The sequence below is a fragment of the Tribolium castaneum genome, chromosome 6 (genome assembly GCF_031307605.1).
Source record: "Tribolium castaneum strain GA2 chromosome 6, icTriCast1.1, whole genome shotgun sequence".
Lineage (NCBI taxonomy): Eukaryota > Metazoa > Arthropoda > Insecta > Coleoptera > Tenebrionidae > Tribolium > Tribolium castaneum.
Window position 1 is genome coordinate 6827812 of NC_087399.1, and position 23950 is coordinate 6851761.

Below are 23950 nucleotides of genomic sequence, written 5' to 3' on the forward strand. Positions count from 1 at the left end.
ACGATCGTCATTAAAAAAAATTAAAATTGACGATTACTCAAAACTAATGACGTGAAAAATGTTATTATGATGTTAAAATGTAACATTTACAAAAAAAAATCGACCTGTTCAAAAATTTTTTGAAATATAAATTATTACAAAAATATAAATTTTATGCGTTATTTGAATTTTACCTTTATTATTTTTTACATGTCTACCTTCAATTTTACTTTTTTATTTTTTTATATTTTTTTCTCTCTTTTATTCTCTTCTTTTTCTTTTTCATTTCTTTTCTTTTTTTTTGTTCTCTTCTCTCCTCTTCGGTTTTTTCTTTTTTTAAATTTTATATGTCTTTTTTCTTTACTCTTTTCTACCGTATATATTGAATTTAAAACAAGAAAGAAAGAAGAAGAAATTTTAAAAAGTTTTTTTTACTTTTTGCTTTTTTTATGTCTTTTTTGCATTTCTTGTTTTTTTTTCTCTTTCCACTATTCATTTCAGGGTTTTTCCATTTTTCTCGCTTTTTCTTTTTTTTGTTTTGTCGTAATTGATTAGCTACGGTTGATTACAAAATTAATTTGCCAAAACTGTTTAAAAGTAAAACGTAACATTGGATGATTTTAGGTGTTACAACTGCTGAATTTAATAATCAAAAGCTACTACAGTCTGAAGACGTTATTTTTTTTTATTTGTTTTACTAAATTTTTGTTTTGTTTTTCGTAAGGGTGTTTTTCAATTGTTTTACTCTATTATTACTATTTTAGCTTTACTTTATTTATAACTTCCTGTAAATGTTTTTTAAATCTCATTTACTTGCATTTGTTATTCAAAAGATTTCACTAAATCTGAGTGAAAAATAAATAAAATTTTGTCAAAAAACCATGATTTTGATCTTTTTGTAGCACAAATGTTAAAGAGCTAGACTTATTTTTTTAACGATTTTATAAACGGGATGGCAAAAATAATATAAAAAGTCAAAATCAGCAAAATATTTAATAAATAAAGTCAAAAATCATATAACTAGTTCTTGTCTTTTTGTAGTTGTAGAAAAGCATTTATTTTGCAAAATTTTGTAAAAAAAATTTAAATATAAATAAAGTTGAAAAGTTTGATGTTTTTAGAAGGTTTAAGCAAGTTTTTTTAAAAGAAACTTGTTTTTTGCTACATTTCATTATGTCAATAGATTTAAATAATCAATAAAAAAACAAACTAAAAAAAATTTACAAAATAAAAAATTGAATATGTTTATTAGTAAGTACCGTACAAACCCAAAACTTTTTTTGCGTAGATACTTATATTATAATATCCGTTTTGTTTATTTTTCTTGTCACTCTGTTATAATTACTTTTACAATACATGGACGTTTTTTTAAATAAAAAAAACTTTATTTAAAAATGCAAAATAAGGTAAATAGCTAAAATATCCATCACCCCTTTCTATTTTTTTATTTTTATTTTACAACATTATTATATGTTTTTTATTTTATTCTGTTTTATTTTTGTTGTATTAAAAAAATATTTAAAGAAACTAAATTTTTGAATAATCGAACATATGAAATAATAGACAGCAATTTCTTGCTGAACCATTGGACGAGCCGCCTATGCCCCATTACATTCAATCCACGTAGCGGAGCAAGACCGAGCCACATGTAACCATCGTCAATTAGAATTTCGATTTTTCTCCAATCCTCCTACTTGCAACCAGCCTCATTGTCGAATCATCACACAATAGAATCGAAATAGAAATCGATCACACAATCAGTTCCTGTCACTTTCATCTCCCAGCATTAAAAAACTCCAATAAATAATCGCGAACCAATGTAATGAGTAAACTAATCGAGCGTTGCGTTTGAGTGGAAGCGTGGTATTGCGAAGCGGTTGCAAAACAATTAGAATTTATGCTCAATTTATAATCTCGTGAAAAAATGGAACTCGAGTCAATATTTGCAGCGGCAATAAAATGATCTCACCCGGATTTGGCGGAGGCGCCATCCCGGATTTTTTCCCGGAAACTAATCGCTGCTAATACCCGTCTTCCCACCGGCGGTAAATTGCACCGTGTGATCGCGTAAAACCCTTGTTATGCACGATCCAACAAAAACATATAATAACGGTGAAAGCCTCATCTGGCGGCTACCGTGCTGCCTCCTTGCGTGAGCACGCCTCCGGACTATTTCCGTATACAAGAGCAGGGAAAAAAACACAGTGTTGTTGTTTCATCGTTTAATATAAAGCTCTAGTTAATAAATATAATGCTTACAAGTAGGGGACAAACTTAAATTAAATATTGCGAGCTTACATCTAGGCACTGTGGGACTTTTTGCGGCGCAAAAAATACACAGTTGTTAAAATTTACATTGTTTAGTACGTTATCACTTAACTAGAAATGGAGGATTGAAGCGATAAGTCGACTGTACAAGTCTGCGAAAATTGCACAATTTCATTGCCAACTGATTGGGAAAATCGTTTTAGACTAGACGAACTGTAGTCTGGCTCCAATTAATTTGATCAAGTTTACTTAACTAGCTTAGTTGTTTTTGGATATATACAGAATGCAATAACATATAAATAATTTTGGGGGAATACTGCGACAATAGGAAAGTCATAATTGGTTCGAGATTAATTAAAATCTTGAAAAACAACTGTAGGCCGGGGCTGTGGAGTAGTGTATAGTCCTGCAAATTAACCAAATTAAAAAATTAAAAAATCGTGGTCCAACCGACGTAGTCGTTCGAAAAGCATTAGTAAAGGCCCCAAAGTGAAGTTTTTTAGTATATAAAAACAGTGTGTTAAGTCTTACATTGCAATGAAAGAAGAACAGGGCCGGAATTACCCATCGGTCAGGAGCCCTTTACCGCCATATGCATTGATTACATCTAAAATACCAACACATTAGTGATAAAAATTAGAAAAAATCGGTATGTACAACATGGGGCCTTGAACTGAGTGAAACTCCCATTACCTGTGCTGTTTGAGGTTGTCCTGGCGCTTGAAGCCCCTGCCGCACACCTCGCAGGAAAAGGTCAGTTCGGGGCTTTTGTGCGTCCGCTCGTGGATCATCAGATTGTAGGATTTGGTGAATTTCCGCTGGCAGTATTTGCAGATGAATTCGTACTTCGGGCGCATTTTTCTACGGAACTCGCGCCCACTAACGTCGTTGTCGATCTGGATTATCGCAAACATCGTGTCTGATTCTTATCTCGACACGTTTATTACTCAGCCGGGATTTTCGACGATTCCTGCAACTGATGATGGACGGTTAGTCACTGATCCTGCTGCCTGCAGGAGTGCGACGGGAGCGCATCCGACACAACATCAGTGAAAGGTTACGTTCCCTCCTACTTGCGCCGGTATTGCATGAGCGGCCGCTCCTGCTGGACGTTTGGAAACGATACAATACACGTGAGTTACCGGAAATTTGCGCCACGGAGCCGAAACGCGATTTTTCCGCAAAAATACTAAGTTACCGGAATCAAGTGCCGAAAAAATGGTCCTGCTAGGGGAGGGTGGTTAAAAACTAAGAAAACAAACCATCCACAATAGTTAATGGTTTTTCCAAATGTGTACAAAATAAAAGTTTCGTTAAAAATAAAAAATGTGAAAATGAGTGATATGCCTATTTTTCTTAATATTTTTTTACAAACACAAAAAAACAAAAAAAAGTTAATATTACTAAAAATGTCAATCTCAATGTCTATGAAAGTTTAAAATTTGATTGGGGAAAGTAGTCTGTTTGCTAAAGATGTAAAAAAAACTTTTAGGGGATAGTGGCTCATACTGGACTATAGAGTTTTTCCAAAAATTAACAAAACAACACAAAACAAAATTAAGTGATTTATACTAAGTATACTATTACTGAGTATTATACCTACCATTTGAAAAAAAAACTACGGAGTATTTTTTAATTATAGGTTAATTTAAATAAGGAAGAGAAACCAAAAGAAATCTTTAAAAATTTATCAAGAAATTTAGATTAATAAAATTAATAAAACGATTTTCTTGGTGACTTTACTTTAGTAATCAGTGTGCTCAGTGACTAATTAATATGACAAATGAATTAAAGTTAGATAAAATAGGTTATAACGAATGTTTATTTGCTGCCTCATTATAGCTTTTTTTGAAAAAAATCAACCAAAGAAAATCTTTAAAAAAATAAAAAAAATCTTGAATGAAACTTGAAGAAATCAAACGAAATAAAAAAAAATCAGTCAGTAAATAAGAGAAAAAAATTGGATAAAATTATTAATTTACCCACCTTTACGAAAGCATTTGTCAAAACGGTGACCGTAAATTTGCAGTTTTTAATGAGTAAGTAATTAGATAATTTTTAATTCAAAATATAGGCACTTTTATGACACTCTATAATTTAGAGTAATGTAGTGTTACAATAATAAAAAGAAACTTAGCTACTTACGAACACCATTTTTTTTTCACTTTAAAGTGTTAACATTGTATAGTTGTCAATTAGTTCGATTAAAATAGGTAACAAATAGCATTCTTTTTTTATAAATTTATAAATTTTCTAACAGTTTTTTGATGTCAGCTGTTTTTTTTGTTTAAAGTTTTTTTTCAATTATTTACTAATATTTTGCCTATTGTGATACATCTTCAAAGTTAGAATTAAATTATCTATCAAATGGTGCAAAAAATATACAGGGTAGCAGTTGAAAAAAGTGTTAACATTCACCACTTTGACAAAAGTCTTCGTAAAAATAAATTGATAATATTTTGATATTATACCCATTCAATTTTGTCACTCTATTCAGAAATATACAACTTTGTTATACAGACTGCACCAAAAGTAAGGCACAAAATTAGTATCTTTATAAAGTGACGTTTTTCAAAAAACTCTTTGAACGAGTCAATTATATTTTTATTTTTATTTTTTTCTGACGTCATTGATTTTTGAGTAATGACGCCAGTTTTGTTTTTTAAGTAACAAATGACATTTTTGATAGTGTTTTACGTATTTTTAAACATTATAAAATAGTTTCAAAAAAATAAATCAAAAAAATTAAAAAAAAGGAAATAAAACAAAAAAGGTATTAGAGTTATTGCTTAAAGTGATTTATATTTTCTTTCTTGCTTGGTTTTATAAAGGGTGATTGTTTATTGTTCATTTTTTTCGGTTTTAGTGTCACATCAAATGCTTTTTTGCCAATTATACAAAAAAATTATAAGTCTAGAACAAAAAAATAAAGCCCATCATATTTAATTATAAATATATTTTCTATTTTATTATAATATTTTTTTTATTTTTAATTTGATTTTTTTTAGAACCAGAAAGATAACCATGTACACTAAGTACCTAAAACAGTAAAAAAAATTTGGTTGTCATTTAAAGAACTAAAGAAAGACATTACAACTCAAAAACGAATAACATCATAAATGTCACTATGATGTTAAAATGTAAAAAAATTAAATAAACTTGTCCAATTTTTTTGAAATATGACTAATAATTGAGATCTGAATTTTGCGCGTTACTTTTGATATAGTCTGTACTTTTTTTAATAAAAATAATCAAAATTAATAATAAAAAAATAATAAAAATTAGAAAAGGTGTAGTATTATACTGAAACACCCGGTATTTATTCCGTGTATTCAGTCTAAACCCGATTTTTTGATAATGTTTTTTGCACCTAATTTTCAAGATTTGTGGAAATTTTTGGATCTGCACTTTTCACTTCAAAAATGAGTAACTTTGCGATTTTCTAAGATTTTGATATCGTTTCTTAAGCAATTTACAGAGAAAGCTTTGAACTTTCTTTTGTAGTTTTCGAATTTCTAAAAAAAATAAATCAAAGACCAAATTTTAAAATCCATAACTCAGTTTTTCCAAGCAAAATGCTCCAATTTCTATTGTATTTTTAAACCCCGATCTGTACAAGCATTTCTTACACCTATATTGTACCTATATTTTGAGGTTTTTTTGTCATTGAAAGAAATTCTTTATTATTTATTATTATGTTATTTTTGTACAGTACAGTTTGCCAAAATAACTTTTCTCACTGAATAAACGACTTTAGTAACAAGCTTAGTGCCAAGAAAATCTATTAATTATAAGGGAAAACCAACTGTGAAAGTTTTTTTAAAATTTTTGAACAGATAATAAATTGAGTTAAGGTTTAAGCCTCGTTTCCATGGCAACGTCAACAAAAAAGCTAGTACTATTAGCTGTTTCAAAACTATAAAAACGTAGTATTTTCTCTCAAAAAATTAGCACTTCAAAAAAATCATAGCTAATGAAGTTTATACTTTCATTGAGAGGCCAAATCATTAATAACAATTTTATCTTATTTAAAAAAAATAATTTGGTAAAATGTGATGTTTTGAAACAGCTAATATATCTTGGAAATTATTAAACTGTTTCAGAGTCGAAATCAATTTTTTCTGAAACTAAGTCTCCAAGCTTTCGTAACATTTTTAGAAAATCTAGGGGAGAGTGGCCTCTCGTGGACAAGCCCTCCGTGGCAAACGTAAACAAATTAACCCCAATTTCACAATTTTATCGGTTCAAAATGTCACAACAAAAGCCAATAGTCGAAGCCACCTTTTGCATATTATAGACCATACTCTCACTCAATGAATATGTAACAAGTTGCAAATTTATTTAAATTAATGACACGTTTAATTATTATGTTTATGTCAAACACAACGTTTCGATTCAAATATTTACATTAATAGTACGGCCATGCGACCGCAACGTTTATTTATTTACGCTTCTCTAATCCAGTCGGTGTGTTACTTTACAAACAGCTGAAGGCATAACGTACAAGATGACCCATTATTAATGCCGCTGCTACTTTTTTCAACTCTTATAATTCCGAGAGCTAATTTTGGTAATTAGGGAGCGGAAAGCGCTACCCTCCGGGTTACGTGTTAATTGTTTGGTTCACTGTGTATATGTTGCGGGCCCTCCAACAACAAGACAGTTACATAACGTGTCTTGGCGATTTTTGCGTCGTCTCGTGGAACAATAAGCAACATCCCGAAGAATGTGTCAAAAGGAATGACAACAATTACTTTATGTTAATAAGTAGATGACTTGCAAACGTCCCGCTCCTTGTTTCGCCTATCGTAAGACAAGGATGGCATTTCGATCTGTCGGATAACATTCGAAAGGGAATCAAAGAAGGCGGTGTTGACTGGTTATTGTTAAAGGAAAGGCCCTGCTCTTTACGATGATGGACGATCTCTATGATAAATTGTCGAGGAATTTTGTGGCCTACTGAGAGCGATCGGCATTAAAATTCAGTCGAATTCCCATGGATATTTGGATTAGCGCCGCATGTGTGAGAACAGGGCGAAAATGTTTATTTACCCAACTGGTGCCGGCGTCAGCTACTGGGATTTCAGCTGGGAAATGACGCAGTTTCTCCATTACGTGGGGGCCCCGGGGCACAAATATCGCTTCGAAATCTGATTCATAAGCTACGATAATTTATTCAGAATGATATCCTGACGCGGGCAAAAAATACGATTATAATTTTGTTGGCTCATCGGTGGTTTAACCGCAATAAATAAGAAGGAATTGTTATTTTTAGAAGATCCTTAACAACATCCTAAAACTATTTTATAAGTGAGTGATGAGGATTTCACGCAATCTTCAATAAAAGTTTATAAGTCAGGCCGAGGGGCGCGGCTGGAAATTTTCAAGTACCTGATTAGTGATAAAAAGCAGTTTTGGGTATTTCACAAAATCACCCGACAGTAAATAATAAACTGACACTTGGAAAACTTGGTCAAATAAAAAAATAAGCTGCAATTAAATTATGAAGTAATGAATTAAGTAGAAAATTAAATTAAAACTTCTTTTAAAAACTCTTGTCCCTGGTGGATTTTTCCTCAGATAGCATTTGAAAAATTAAATAAACTCTTAGGTATATTAAACGTATGTGAATAGCTACCTATACAATTAACAATACATTAGTAAAATTTTCGATAAAAAGATGATATAAAGAACATTTAGAAATATTTTGTTCAGTTTTAAAAAAATTATTTTACATTTGCTACTTACTCTTAAACCATATACGAGTAGCATTAGTTTTAATACCTATTTATATACAGGGTATAAAAAATTCGTGATTTGTAATTAAATAAAAATTCTTGACATTTTATATACCTTAGAAAGGTATCTCCTCAATTTTTTTGGTAATTTTTTATTTACAAACAAAAAATTAGAAAATTAAAAAAAAACAAAGTCTTGGTTTTTTACTACGTAGCGAAATTAGCAAAAAAATAGCAATCTGAGTTTAAATTAATGGAAGTTTTACACTTTGACATTAAAAATACTAATTTTTATTTATGAGTTCTGCTACTTTTGGTATTGTAAATTTATGTGACAATGTGAACTGTAATCGTAACGTTCTAGTGCCCGAAAACTGCTATGACTTTATTGATTCACAAAAAAAATATAAAAATCAAGAATGGTCTTTATCACTGTACAGTCAAGTTGTAAAATCTCTAGAATTTTATTTCATAAAAACTGTTTCAAATAATATGCTCAAGATGTTACAAGTCATTCAAAAAGAAAAAAAACTTAATCTATTGTGACTTTAAAAAAATTATTAACCTTATAAGGTCGGTTTAGAAAAGGTGGATAAAATTTGAAAAAAGTCATAGAGTTTTCAAAGCAAAATCACGTAAAAACAATTTACAAACGATGATTGTAACATTTGAAACGAAACAAATAAAGTTTTAGGTTAAGTAATTATTATTTTCAATTACAGTAATGCAAATAACTGTTCGACAAAATAGAAATATTTATAACTAAACCTATAATGTGAAATAATCCGCGGAAGCGGAAACGACTACCGTTGAAAAAACTGTCTAATTATTTTACTTATTTTTCGATTTGATTTTGAGATAAGGTTTTAAGGTTTTTCAACGAGAACAAATTTATTAAGAAACTGGCGATTGTTGCACTTAGGCCCTAGAAACAATAAAAAATTTGTTTGAAAAAAAAATAATTTTTTGAGCTTGGTTTTTGAATAATAAAAGAGGTAAAGAATATACTGGAAATAAAATAATATTGAAATCAAATAAATTAAAGTTTTTTGCAATTTTAAAAGTCCTAGAAACATAGAACAATAACATTAAGCAGCGTTAAATTGCTTGCATAAATTTTTTGAAGCAACGCAAGTATCTGTAAATGAGTAAATAATCTCAACTTTATAAATCGCAAAAATTAATTTTTAATTTGCTCATTACATAAAAAGGCTCCGTAATATTTTTATGATTTCCTTATAAATAGGTACATATATTTGAATATATTTGATTTTTGCTCTTTATAGTATAATTGTGAAAGAAAACAAAATAAAACAAAAAGTGTTCTAAGAATTTTTTAAGGCCACATAGTCTAGATTGTACAAAAAACAAACAGAGAATATCATGAAAAAACAATTAAAAATTTAAAACTGATTAAACCTTATAATAATTATTTAACATCTGATTTTAGGCCTCGTTTATGTAGTTGTAGAAAATTATAGTATATAGGCAGCATTTCTTTTAAGAACACTTTGTGTATTTATTTTTAAACTATTTTTTTTAGAAAAAAAATGGTTATATCAACAGTAATTAAAATAAGATCAAAATAAGTTTTCATTTTTTAATTTGTTATACCTGTGATATTAACTAAAATGTAGAAACTGTAAATGATGTGACTATTTTTTTCAAATAAACTCGTATTTATTACCTAGTTATATAAAATAATTAAAACTTACTCCCCCTGCCCTGCTTTGTGATTTAGACCATACTTCAAAACTATACTCCAAATCTTTTTTATAAACTAATTAAAATAAATTTGATTTTATTTATTTATTTATTTATTATTTAAATGTAAAATTCTATTTTGTTGACACGCTAGGAATTAAATCTGTTTTCTGTTAATTCATAAATATTTTGACACTTTTTTGTAAATATGTGTTTCCTCTATTACCTAACTAGGTTTCACTTTCAGTATTTTTTCTAATAGTAGTTGTAGTTATGTTGTTATAAGTGTACTGTGTAGTTAAAAAAAATTCTTTTTTTATATTAAGTAAATTAATTACACAATTATTTTTAAAATATATTATAAGTTGGTATAAAACCAACTTAAAAAATAAGGTAGGTACAAGTTTATCATTATTGTGATAAGCAAGTTTATTTCAAATACAAAAGTCATATTGTTCGCTTAAAAACCAATAAATATTGATACTAAAAATCGAAATATTATTCAGATATTATTAGACAACTTCTATCATTGTTTAAGTTTTACTAAGTCTAATTTTCCAATTCGTAGGCTGTAGAAATATGGAACAAATCAAAATAAACCAAAGTTCAGTCAAAGAAATTTTTTGATTAATTTTAATTTAAACAGTCTATCTAGTCTTTTGATCGAAGTTTAAAAAATTATTTAAAACAGTATATATTTTCAGTAACAATGAAACTTTTTGTTACTCAAAATCTAGTTTGAATATTTTTCATATAACATTGTAGAGCTTAAAATCTTGTTTAAAATCTTCGAAATTTAATTTCTTTCAACTAAAACTTAGGCTATGATTTCTACATATCTCAATTAGGATAAATATGTAGAAAAATATCCGTCGCAATCGACTCAATTTTGGGCAAAAGCGCTAATAATTATTATGACAAAAAATAGAAATGTAAATGTGGCATGTTTGCGTGAGTAATAACATTCCGAATGTTGGTATTCACCCACATAGCGCTTAAAAAACGTAAAATTTCCATAAACAGGTGCAAAAACCGACCTTCTGCTTAAAAATATCGCGGCCCCTCCTCGCCCTCAAAAATCGTTTCAAGCTCGCCGTCGATAAAATAAAAAAATCGTTCCGAAGCGCAGACAATGGTGAATATCAATGCGATCCAACAATGAAGGGCGGATCCAGTACCGTATTAGCATAAATACACGTTACATTGTCCGGTGACATTAAGGGTGCGTCTTGCCGGCCGATTTCGTAAAAATTCCCCTCAAAAACCGAACCGAAACCCATCGCATCGCTCCAGTTAGCTACCGGTTTTCCAGCCAGCGTCGCTACTGGTCACGGCCCCGAAGGTGGGGATAATATGAGTTGTTTTATTGGTAAACGGTAGCCGGAACAATCGCTACTGGGTACCGCGAAGCCAATTAAATCGCCGCGTTACCATTTCGGACAACCACTCGCGCACTAATTAAAATCGGTACTAACCTGCTTTCACCAGCTCGCTGATGGAACACAATCTTCTTCCGAGTTTTGCTTCTGTACCAAACTAGAGATGGTAGCCCAATGATCCTAGCAGTAGTGTGTAGCTCAGGGCTCCCTCGTGCCCCTCTGCCCCCCTTCTGGAGCTTACTAAGGCCAACCTACCTGAAGAGACCCCTTAAGAGGCCCGGACATAAGGCTCACCAGCGCCGACGAGCTTAAACCAGAAGCCGGACCTGAAATTCGCCAAACTCGACCTTAAGCACTAGCGATGTAAGACCACGCCGACTTGATTGAGTTTTTAAAATGAGGCGATGCGTAATTCGGGACCTAGTTCTACTAAGAGTAGAAAAAACTTTCTAGCTTTGTGGTTTTTGAGAGGAATTTGCATAAATTGTTGTGGTCGTAACGAGGACGTTATGGTTTTCATGGTATGCACACCTGGAATCACAACTCATCGGCTTGAAAAAATTCGGGACATTTCTGGATCCTGAAACACACCCAATTTTTCACGAAATGACAAGGTTTTTGTTCCAGAAAATTCCATAATTTTAATTTGATTTTCGGAACAAGAACTTCTGAAACGTATAGTGAAGACCTAACCGCAGAAAAGACATAAAACGCGTTTTAATGATTTTTTAAAAGTTGTAAAACTATCAAAAATTAAGATTTTTGCGACGGAAACAAAGTAGTCACTTTTTACGATAATTTCTTTATTTTCATTTATCTGCTATTCTACCTAAAGAATTACTTACATAATTAAGTCTTAATTATGCTTGACATAAGTCGTATATATACTTATTGTAATTTTATTTATTATTATTATTCAACAGTAAAAAAATGTTTTTTTTAGTTCTGAACATATTTTTTTGTCAAGCAAGCACGTTATCTAATTGTTATAAATATTAATCGCCGATAAACAACTGCGTTTATACAATATTTTTTCTACAATCGTAATTTATAACCTTTAGTTTTTTTGACACTTCACTACTGGTGATTTAATAAACGATCGATTTTCTTCAGGTTAATAATTACGGAATTAATTAATAATTATAAAGAAAAAAATTGTAATTTGTCAAAAATGAATGTTAGATAAACTACTGACTTTTAAATAACGTTATTCAAGGTGAGTCTGCTAAAAGTAAGTACTTTGATATAATTTTACTATGTAAAGATACATTGGTACAAATTTTTAGTCAGTCAATATTTAAAAAAAATGCACATGCATAGAGAAAGTTTTTGAGATTAAGTAAAAAAATACTTCTAGTACAGGGTGACGCATAAATGTCCAATAATTATTTTCCAAACTTAATTGAAAATGTTTACAAAAATACTTAAAACTATGGTCCTTCGAGCCGGATACTTCCAATAATATATTTGAAGAAAAAAAATTTGTTGCATTATAAAACTTAAAAAAAAATAATTAGCGGTGTGATTACTGATTAAATTGTTACCTATTCAAAAAAATGGACAAATTTACCAGTCAATGCCCAGTGAACGCTCTGACGTAGATCTAACGGTTTTTTTTAATCTACGTTGTTATTTGGATATAGAATTACGTTTTCTTTTAACGTTTATATTACGTAGTTTAAAAACGACATTTTTACCTCTTTACCACTTTTTACCTTTTAAAGTACGTCTTAACTTAAATCTTTATTTATGTGAAAAACGTAACGTTATTAATAATTGTATTTAGTTACGTTTGATTTAAACGTATAATTAACGTTTTAAAAAAACTGAAATTAGTTTTTACAGCAATGTTTAACGTTAATATAACTTTTCAATTAAACTTTATATTAATGTAGCAAAACGAAATATAAATAAACGTAACAAATTAACATTATAGAAAACATTATAGTAATAACTACCCTTGCGTCTATTTTTGACAATCATTTAAAAATATTAAAACTTATATAAAAATAACAAAAAATATTTAGAAAAAAAGCAGTCAAAAATCGCCTTTTTAAATAACACGACTTTTAGGACAACAAAAACAGAGTTGTCCTGGTACCTACCACATTTTTTTAAGTTTTATTTCATTATCTGTGAGAAAAACAAGATATTTACAATAATATTTTAGATATTAAGTGTAGGATTAGTAATTAAATCAAATTAGATTTACACAAAAATGCTCCGCTTCATGGTAAGGTTTGACGATAAGTAAAAAAAATGTTATTTTTAATATACAAAAAAATTCATTGATATTCATATTTATGGAGGCCAAGTTCTCCTCATATCCGACAGGTGGCGCTTAGCGCTACCATTTTCACACACTCGTTGGACGAGTCGCGTTATAAACTCTATATTCTACTCTATATTCGTCGAAGTTCGCTACCCTAGAGCCTTGATGATGCTTTGATTTCATATTTTTATATTTTTATTTTTGCGTTACTAAATAGTTACCAAAAAAAAGTTAATTTTTTAAGTTATTTTTACGTTAGTGTGCTTACTGGGATAAATGTTGAATAATTATTCCAGGCTTAATTAAAAAATTATTTAAAAAGATAGCAAAAACTTGTCTACAAATATACGCTAAAGTATGGTTCTTCGAGCCGGATACTTATAATATAGTTAACTTAAAAAAATAATTAGCTGAGTGATTACATTGTGACTCGAAAAATGCACAAAATCACCAATCAATAAATTCTATTTAAATTTTTACCCAATATTTCAAGTTGCCTAAAAAATATTTAAATTAAATTTTGGTTCGGTTGAAATCGATACTATAAAATGCTGATGACAAACAGTGAAAACGAATAAAATTTTATATTATGCTGCCTCTTTCAGTTTATGACAAAAGCGATTTATAATATATGCAAAAATTAGAATAGAAATTATTTTAGCAAAACTTCAACACCAACTAATAGTGATGTTATTATAATCGCAAATTTGTGGTTTTCATGGACGAGGAAAAAATTCCGTTCCAAATTATTTTACACAGCTACAGGAATTTAGAAGTGAGATATTCGGGCACTTATCTTTTGTTTAAACCGCTATCGCGTTGAATTGCCGCTAATAAAAATCCGAAAACAAAGGTCACAATTTCCATTAATTTGAGTAAATATTTATGTTAATTAAGTGTCACCCAGGTATATAACAGCGCGCAAACAGTTAAAACGTTTTCCCGTAAAGTAGGTGTAATAAATTTCTAAAATTAGTCTCAATTTGTCAAGTGGGTGTAGCTATTTATCAACCAGCGTTTCCAGAAAACGCCATCGGAGAAAAAAATTCGGTCTTTTTGTGTGAAAAGCGCCGCTACAACACCGCAAATACTGATAACGAAACTATTTATTGCTTGAACAACACACACAGTTTGACTCATGACCACACATACTGAGATGTTTGATACGAATAGGAATTTTGGGGGGCTACCGAGTGATTCACTGCAGACTGACGCAATTATCCGGGTCACGGATGGGAAATTTGATGATTTTCGGCACAGAAGTGATGGCAAAAAATCAATATTCGACGCGAAACTCGTTTCGAGATTTATGTGTGTATTCAATCTTTTCTAGAATTAATAGGCTTTGGTCGTTCAAGTGCCAACAAACGGTGTGCTTAACCTTATGAATTATCTTTCACACTCTTGCACAACTTGAAACAAATTAACATTCAGACATTCGATTTCTGAATCCATTAGAGTTTTTTCTTTTGCAAAGACGAGGCTTATGTAAGCACCCACAAAATTAGGAGAACAACAGCGTTTCGTGTTTTTTTATTCGAACCAAAAGATCAAACACCGATGGTTCTATAAGTTCTAAATAGACAGAATTTGTGATTATGTAATTTTGTCACCTGGCGAGTAGTTATAAGTTAGCTATGCATTACCAAAAAAAAAAACAAACTGAAATACTGAACAGGTAGGTCATGTATTGTAGGTATAATTAATCTCAAATTGATGTTTATGGATTTTTTTATTTTTTAAATTAATAAGTTAGTTATAACAAAATCAATTTCACATTCAGTGTAAAGAAACGTTTATTTATAAAAAGAAATGTTTCGCCAAACAGTAGATAACATTAGCCAAAAATTTCTAGAGCTAGCCCTAGCTCCAAAACACAATTACCAGAAGGAAAAACATAGTCAGATCATTATTCCTGTGAGATCAAGAAAAATCAAAAATTATAAAGAGGTAAGTGAAGCTCAACGTTTCATATGAAAAATATACCTAGTTATAATTCTGCGACACATTTAATCAATATTTGTTAAGCCATATAGGTATGGCTTTTCTTATCAGCTATCAGCTAATGCAAAAATATATTTTTTACAAATTCTATTGAGTATTTATGTATCAGGCTCAAAGGACTATTTTTTGAGAGCAAATTGACGCTTTTGTATGTTTATGTACCAAAGAGTTTTAAAATCAAATAATGTTGTTTGTTTTGCAATTTTTAAGTCACTCTAAATTTTCTGTACGAGTAAAATAATGACGAATTTGCAATTACCTTGTATATGTATAAGAAATGGAGAAAAATGTTCAAATATTTTGAAATTTTTTTCTCTTCAATAAAAAGTATTAGTTACGACAAAGTGTTGAGTTGCTTCAGCTGAGTTGTTTTCCGTTAAAAAAAGCTTACGATCTTTAAAATATCTACAGGTGTTCTCGAAGTTGATGTGTTCCTTTTAACTTTAAAAGTTTTAGCCTAAATCGTCTTAATAAAATGTTTTTAATAACGAAGATAATTTTTAAGTTTTCTAAAATTTTGAGTCCGGTCCTGTCTACCTGCCGCTTTGATAAGCGCTTCCTTATTAATATAATCTTTTTTATTTATATTTATATTTATATATTCTTATAATCTTCTATTATAGTGGATACCAAATTTTTAATAATGTCATTTTTATTATTATTTTTTCATACTCTAAAAACTCTCTGAATGCCGCAATTCCATTCTGATAGCATTTCTCATACAATTGCAATAAATCTGTAAGATTGTTCTCATTGTAATTAATAGTAAGTCCTTTCGAGTAATTAGATGACAGTTATACAGTTTTACTTGATTAACGCCAATGGTCTTTTAATTTTTTTGATCTGAACAAGGTCGGCTTCCAAAATTAAAAAAAGTTATTTTATCTTTGATATCATTAACATTTTACTAAGATGTTTAAGACTAAAACTCTTAAGAACAATGCATGCTAGCCCCTGCTACAAGAAACGCCTCAACTTCGCGAAGCCCCTGTATAACTTAGAACAATAAAAGTAATCAGAACTCCAAAATTACACTTGAATCAAGTTACAGTAAGTATAGCTACAGATATTATAGGTAATTAATTAACCGACCATTGTAGAAAAATTCGGAAAAAAATCACATGCATTTAGTAGCAAACACTGAACTTTAGGTATGTGAGTACGTGATTATTAGTTTTTAAGATAAACTAATTTTAGCTTGTATTTAATGAATAATTAAGTTATTATTTAATGTAAAAATAAAAAACTCAAAACTGAGTATAAAATATCGGAGCATTCAATAACGTGTAGCATAATTTTAACCAGGAATACTCTACAAATGAGAATAGTTAGCTTACAGTCTATAGGTAGTTACTGACCCATCTCAAAAAATAGAAAAATTACAGCTTACTAAAAGTCGGTATAATTATTTTTGGAAATATTTTTGTTATTTTAAGATGACATTTATGCCTTGTTTTTGAAATATATGACCGGAAAAAATTGTTGGTTATTTAGAGCAAGAAGTAATTAAAATTTATATTTTTCGCGACGTTTCGATTTCGATGTGTTCAAAAAGGGCTATTCATCAAGTCACTTATGAGATTTAAATGTAGTATGCCGCTTAGTTTAAATTGTGAATACAGCCAAAGTGGCAGATCTGTCAAAATAATGCAAAAAGGCTTTGAATTTAAAAAAGAAAAAATATACAACAAAAAAATCAAAACGAACTTTACACTTAAAACAACTTTGCCGAAAAAAGAAAAGTGAGTCAAAAGTTAAGGCAAAAATTTCAGAGGTGACAGTACTCAGAATGTACAATTAGTATTGTTTGTTTTTTTTTGAACACATTGTATTAAATCTTCATCAGACTGCAATTCGGAAGTAAAATTACTGTTGGGGGCGCCACTGAGCTAGGTCGAAAACAGTAACCATAAATGGCGGGAAAATGTTTATTCGGATATTTTGAGCGTTGTGCGAATTTTGGTGCTTCACAATTATTACATTGCCTATGCGGAATGATTATTGCATCTTTGATGCAAGAAACTTATGTTGACAAATGAGAGATGATGAGGAAAACACGAATAACGAATGACTGTTTGGTTCACTTTCTTTATTGGAAAATTATTACAAAGACATTGAAAAGCCTACCTTTTGGCATAATTTACGTTTAAATGTAGCAGCAGTTGTTAATCTTTATTGTAGTTTTGTAGATTTACCGCAGCATTTCATGATTTTTTCAGTGGAAAAGTCTAACCTAAAATTCATAACACTTCACTAATTTATAGGTTTCTTGAGCCAAACTTTGTGTTCGCTGTGATCCATTACTTATAATCTTTAATTAGACAACTGTTTGATAACACTTTGTAATCAAAATTTAAATATTTTTTACTTTTTATTCACTTTCAAGTTCCAACAATAAACACTTTATACCACGAAAAACTACAGAACCAAAGTAAACGCTAGTATTTACCACCACGTACTTTTAAAGTAATTCTTTCTATTGTAAGTAATTAACACTATACACGCAAAATTGTTGAACAATTCATTAAATGTCAGTTAAATGTGGCATTACCAAAATTGCTTTACTGTTTTCGACATAGTTCAAAAGTCATCACCAGAGGGCGATTAGTTAATTTTATTTCCGAATAGCAATTATAGTAACAAATTAGTCTGGTTATAAGCTTCTTTCAACTGTTTCAAGTCGCCGAAAAAATGCAATTTTTTTTTGGTGTTTTGCCTTTACAATAGGTATTAAAAAAACATTTTTCAAAATAACAAAAGTTGGCTAATTCGTGTTTAAAAATAAAATCACACAAAAAACATGGTAGAAAAATTGACAAATCTATTGAAAAATATAACTTTTATTATCAATAACTTGGTCGCCACGTGATGGCTTTCATTTTTTACAGTAGGTACAGTTGAAAATTTATTCTAGTAACATTGCTTGAAAGAAATGTACAGTCGGGCCCAAAAATAACGTCGCACTATTGAGTCTCGTTAATCGTTGAAGTAAAAAATTTCTGCTGGAGACGTATAACGTCCTGTTTGAAATGGGTACCATCAAGTACGAATTTTTCCCATGTGGTTAAATGCCTTGTCGGGCCCATCTACGGCGGTGGTTAGTTCAGTGCGGCCACACACGCTAAGACACACACCTACAAAGATTCAGGAAGAGATTTCTTTGCCCACGCAATCGGCTTTGCATCACCACAATTTGAATGTAAATGTGCACTTCTGTCCGTTTTGCATAAATTTTCGGAGCTGAGATATAGACTCGTCAAAAATCGACAACGAGAAGTCATCATTCTCGGCGATGACTTGACCCCTGAACCTTCCGGTTAATTGCCTTGCGACCAAGTTAATGAGAAATCCCTGTACATTTTCGAGGCTAGATTTGCCTCTGAAACATACCACCAGCACTGGCACTCTCCAGTGCTTAGCTCAATGGGCAGGGTAGTAACATTTACCGAGCGAGCGCTTCCACGCAGCGCTCGTCGCGTGGGAACTGCACAGTAGTGTCTGCGGCCCCGCTCGCCCCGTGCCCCACGCGCGGCGGCCGAAAATCGGAAAAGGCGTTTTCCGCCCTGCGAGGAAAGCGATGGGAGGCTCCGGTGGCAATATTGGCTACCGTGCGGCTACCGGCATTGGCTGTGGCCGGGCGCAGGCGTACGAGTACCCGGTAGCCGGGCGCGATGGCGTCCGCCAGCAAACAAAAATCTGGAGCATTGCGATGGAGAAGAGAGTGAACTTTGACCCGGAGAGGGGCGAGGCACTGCCGCTACCAGGTCCCCGGGGGCTTTCCCAGCATTCCACCTACTCCACATCTACCCTGAGGGAGCTCCCAAGCCACCAAAGATGCGCCCAACAGATCCACCGACGTATTTATTCTCGAGACATCGGGGCGACGCACGCCACTTATTATATCGGCTGAGCGAGCCGATCGAACAGCGCCTTTAATGCGCATTTCAAAAGAAACAAAAACACCGCTTTTATTAACTTTCAACATTTCTTTTTTAATGCGAACGCGTTAATTTTTCAAATTATTAATCGACGATTAAAACGAATCAATTTGCCTGAGTTTGCCCTGTGAAAGTTAAAATGCAGGTATTTTAATTGTTTTATGTAGGTAGGTACCTACTTATTTTTTTTTTCATTTTTTATTTTATTTTGACTTTTTCTTTTTTCGTTTTTTTTTCGTTTTTCTAATTCTTTCTTCTTTATTTTTTCTCTTTTTTTCACCATTTTCGCATTGTCTGTCCTACTCTTTTATATCTCCGTCTTCTGATGCCATCAATTAATGTCTGTTTATTTTTTTTTACTTTCATTTTTGTTCTTCTTCGGCAGTAAATACTTAGGTATCACCTTCTATACGTACTTGTCAGTTCTAATTTTAATGTTTGTTTTTTTAACTGACGCATTAGTAAAAGACTATAGAAGTAAATTATGAACTAAGTTATAAGTTATTTCCATGAAGTAATTAGTCAAAAATAACACTCCGCGCTAAAAGTAGGTACTACTTATAGTACCGATGAACCAAATTGTAGTTTTTCTTAGGATAGAAATAGAAATAAAATAGAATACTGAAAATTTTAAAAATGTTCACAAGGAATAACACAATAACACAAGGTAGTCCGCACTACCTCAATATTTACGTAGATACATTTTAGTGAATATACTAGGTAGGGCAACCTTATCGCGCACCTAAGAAAATCGTGACTTCTAATGAAATAAAAATCCTGAAATTTTACTCACCAGCCTGTACATTGATAAAGACCATTATCGATTTTTATAAATTTTTTTTGTTAATAAATGAAGTCGTAGCAGTTTTGTGAGTTTGTGGGCACTAACTGTTAATTTAACTACAAATTTTTTTGACCAAATGCTAGCCCATCGAACGCTGGTATAAGAATTATAAATTTTTACTTGGTTGGTAAAATAATCGGTCTTTTTTATTTAGACGCGTGATTTATTAGAAGATGGTATAGTTTGCCAACAAAGGGATCAGTTACCAGTAGCCGACCTTTTTGAAGCCCCTTATTACAGTCTTGCAATAAAACTGATGTCTGCATTGAAATATCCCAACGAAATTTTTTACAATCTTACACCAATTATTTACATTGTCACCTAAATTTACGACGCCACAAGTAGCAACTAATAAATAAAAATAATTTTTAAAAATGTAAAAGTGCGTTTAATTCAAAATCTGGTATTTTTTTCGCTAATTTCATAAACAATTATCTGAAGTATACGCGTGGTTTAATATAAAATTTAGAATTTGTTTTTTTGGTCGAAAATTACTTTTTTTTAATTATTATTTTTATCTGCAAGTGAAAAATTACCAAAAAATTAGGAGAGATATCTTTCGAACGTACAGTCAGGCGTGTAAAATGCAACATTTTTTTATTTAATTAAAAATCGCGATTTTCTTAGGTGCGCGATTTTAAAAAGTCCAATTTATTTATGGAAACTCTTATATCTCAAATTAAAAACTAGTAATTACCTACTTACATAAAATTCAGCGTTTAATGTGCATGCGAATTTTTCCCGAATTTTTCTACAATTCTTTAACCAACATATACCTATTTATTTTGGTTTGGTAATTTAATTAATACAAAGTGTGCTAGAATGATTTTTATCAAATCTAGTTGCCTGTAAATTTCTTATGTAAAATCAGAAATGCCATCTTCATTCAGTCTTCAATTCGGAAATAGAAATAATAAATAATAATAAAAGTGTTAACATGACATTAACGAAAATTACATTTATTCTTCGACAACGTAAAAATTTATGGTTTTTCTTATGTATAAAAATGTTTTAACAACTGTTTGCCATTTTTCAATACAAAACGTCAGTTTATTTTGTTAAATGAATAAATTAAATAAAATTATTTGTGAATTTTACAAGTGACAGTTTTGGCATTTATTGACAGCGAATTCATTTAACTAGATTGGCACAATTTTTTCCAAATTAATTTCAAAATGAACTAGAAGAAAAACATTTAAACATAACTTGTATTAACTCGCAGCAAAAATAAATCATTATTTTTTTATGTTATCATGATATATAAAACATGCCAAGGAATTTAAAAATAATTAATTAAACAAACTTCAAAAGACCGTAAGTACAATCACTCACATGGTTTAAAAAACTAATTAGTTTCATTCAAAAATCCAAACGAAAAATCTCAAAAAAATCCTGAAGTAAATTAATCTCTTCAAAGTTGCTACTTTAATAACTGTACATTTTATAGTAATTTAAAAAAGTAGATAACTTTATGTTTTCTTAATGAAAAACTTTAATACAATTTACAATTAAAATATAAGTATAGAAATATTTTTTCTACTTCCTACTATTACATACTTTATTTTAATCTCAGTGCATGTAGAGTTTTTTTTAATCTTCTACAATTTCATGTAATAAATATCAAGTAATAAAATGGTAAACTCTAGTTAAAACTTTTTTTGTATATTCGTATAAGCTTAGGCGATAGATTATCCTAAAATTTTTTTGACATGACTACATTTTTTATACGCTGAGAAAATTTTGTAATACTATAATTGATGTGAATGAAAAGTATTTATGTTTATTGTTTAGAACTGCTGCTTCAATAGGTAGCTATACTTCTATACATTCCTACATGTTTCCTACAAAATTTCTAAATACACTACTTAAGAACTTATTTGTTATAAAAAAATTACTCGCTAGAGTGAAGTTCAACTGTATTATAAAGTATTTAAAGTGCTTTAAATTCACAATGTCCTTAGCTAAATAAGAACTCATTTCTTAATTTTTTTTTTCTTCAAATCCAAAAAATCAAAGAAAATTTAAAAGATTTAATACCTTAGGTATACAGGGTGTATCAATACGTGTGTTAATTTTACCAAGTAAGAAAAGTCATTAAGTATAACAACTTTTCTATATAACATTTTGTAAAATTCTTATTTATTGATTTTATTGTTTTTCTTCTTTATTTTATGCAAACGAGCCGGTCATTACTTGATAATTAGTTTGTATAGTTTATTTCATTGTTGTTTTAAATTGTCAACGAAAATAGTCCGATACACATTTCCGTATGTTATTTGTTCCAAAGTACATTTATGAAATTTTTATTGAAAAATTATAAATAGAAAAAAAGTTTTATTTGTTGAGCTTTGTTACCTGTTAAAATTAACACAAATTAACGTATTTCTGATACACCCGGTTGTGGCGGGTTTTTAAGTTTTATTTATTTTTCTATTATGAGTTCCAAAAGGCCTGAGCAGTTTTTCCCACTACAGAGCGAATAAATTTATTTGAACGTAGGATTTCCGGCTATGTTGCGGAAACAGTTATGTCCAGGAATAGGAGTGCAGTCAATTAAAAGCATTGTTAATTTTTAGATAAAAGAGTATAATGTTTAAAAGAAAATAACTAAGGTTAAACAATAGTTACAGCTTTGAATGGTTAGAAAACTTTACAGGATACAGGTAAAGAAATCTGAATCGTTAATCATTGTGTTGAATCTGCATGGATTAACATTTATTACAAAGTTATAGTATTTATTTAACAAATAAAATGAAACAATTAATTAAAGTTTTTCTGGAGGAGAGTGGTATCAGTAGTGTCACAAAGGTTAAAATAGGATAAAAGAGCACAACCATAATTTCAATTAATTTTGAAGACGGCCTGACAACACGTAATTTAGATAAGATGTTCGAAAAGCGTGTCATTATTTACACGGTCTATTTACTTACAAAAATTTTAGTTCATCCCGGTTATCCTTCCAATAAATCTTAAAATTATTAGTTGGAATTTGTTCTTCGATCGTAATTGTATGTTAGTATCCGAAATATTAGGTGATTAATCATTTTGTTGAAACAATCGGATTTAAGAAAAATAACACTTACAGCTCATTTTCCAAGAGGAACTGGTAGCACCAATTTCACAAGTCCCAACACCCAGAAGTAAAACTTCACAAACCGTCACGTATAGTAATTTGATTCACTTGGGATAGTGACTATGTATTCGAAAGTAATAAGTCTGAATTATTGGATTCTTGTTTTGTTGGTCAGCTTTTATATCCAAATTTTGTCCAGCTTTTGTTATCAATTTACTAATTTATGACTTTGTTTTCCGGATCTAACAAAATTCCATGAACTAGCCCTAACCTTTTGTGTTAGTTTAGTGAAATTATCCACGATGACGAGCGACTTTCTTTGTTTAATGTAATAATTTTGGAATTTTTCTTAATGTGTTTAAATTTTTATCAGTAATTTATAGTTTTATTTTTTTCTGGTAATTGCTCCCCTTTTTAATCTAATTGACGTAAATATGGATCAATTGCGACATTTGTGTATTGCTTAATTTTGAAATAAACAAGGGTCTTTTGGCCCGTCACAACCACTCCCCCCTCAAATCAAAAACATGGGTTCTTAAATAACCCATGGCTTTTCCTTATACTTATTCTAAACATCCTTCATTTCCTATTGGAATCGTTACTAATGTGAGTGATTAATTCTGATACCAAAAACAATTATTCCATTCCAATAGCAAACTGTAGGATGGCTCGGGTTTACAAGGGTTGATACGTTCGGACAACTATTCGCGTACGCGGTCACTTTTACACACACTCACTTCTTTGCACTCAC

The 23950-nt window shown here is 30.5% G+C and overlaps 1 protein-coding gene across 3 annotated transcripts; it reads right to left on the reverse strand.

Annotated features, from left to right (window-relative positions):
• Nucleotides 1–2186: 2186 nt before the first annotated feature.
• drm (drumstick) lies at nucleotides 2187–11643 on the reverse strand. 3 transcript variants are annotated; one of them, XM_966887.3, is made up of 4 exons: nucleotides 11165–11643; nucleotides 2941–3223; nucleotides 2779–2854; nucleotides 2187–2653 (listed from the first exon to the last, which is right to left on the reverse strand). In XM_966887.3, exons 2-3 carry the CDS (start codon nucleotides 3159–3161, stop codon nucleotides 2830–2832), a joined length of 246 nt encoding a protein of 81 aa, XP_971980.1. In that variant the 5' UTR covers nucleotides 3162–3223; nucleotides 11165–11643; the 3' UTR covers nucleotides 2187–2653; nucleotides 2779–2829. The 3 variants fall into 3 exon arrangements, with proteins under 3 accessions (XP_971980.1, XP_008196752.1, XP_064213549.1); XM_008198530.2 differs by lacking the exon at nucleotides 2779–2854; XM_064357479.1 differs by lacking the exons at nucleotides 2779–2854; nucleotides 11165–11643 and adding an exon at nucleotides 10991–11129.
• Between the last annotated feature and the right edge of the window lie 12307 nt (nucleotides 11644–23950).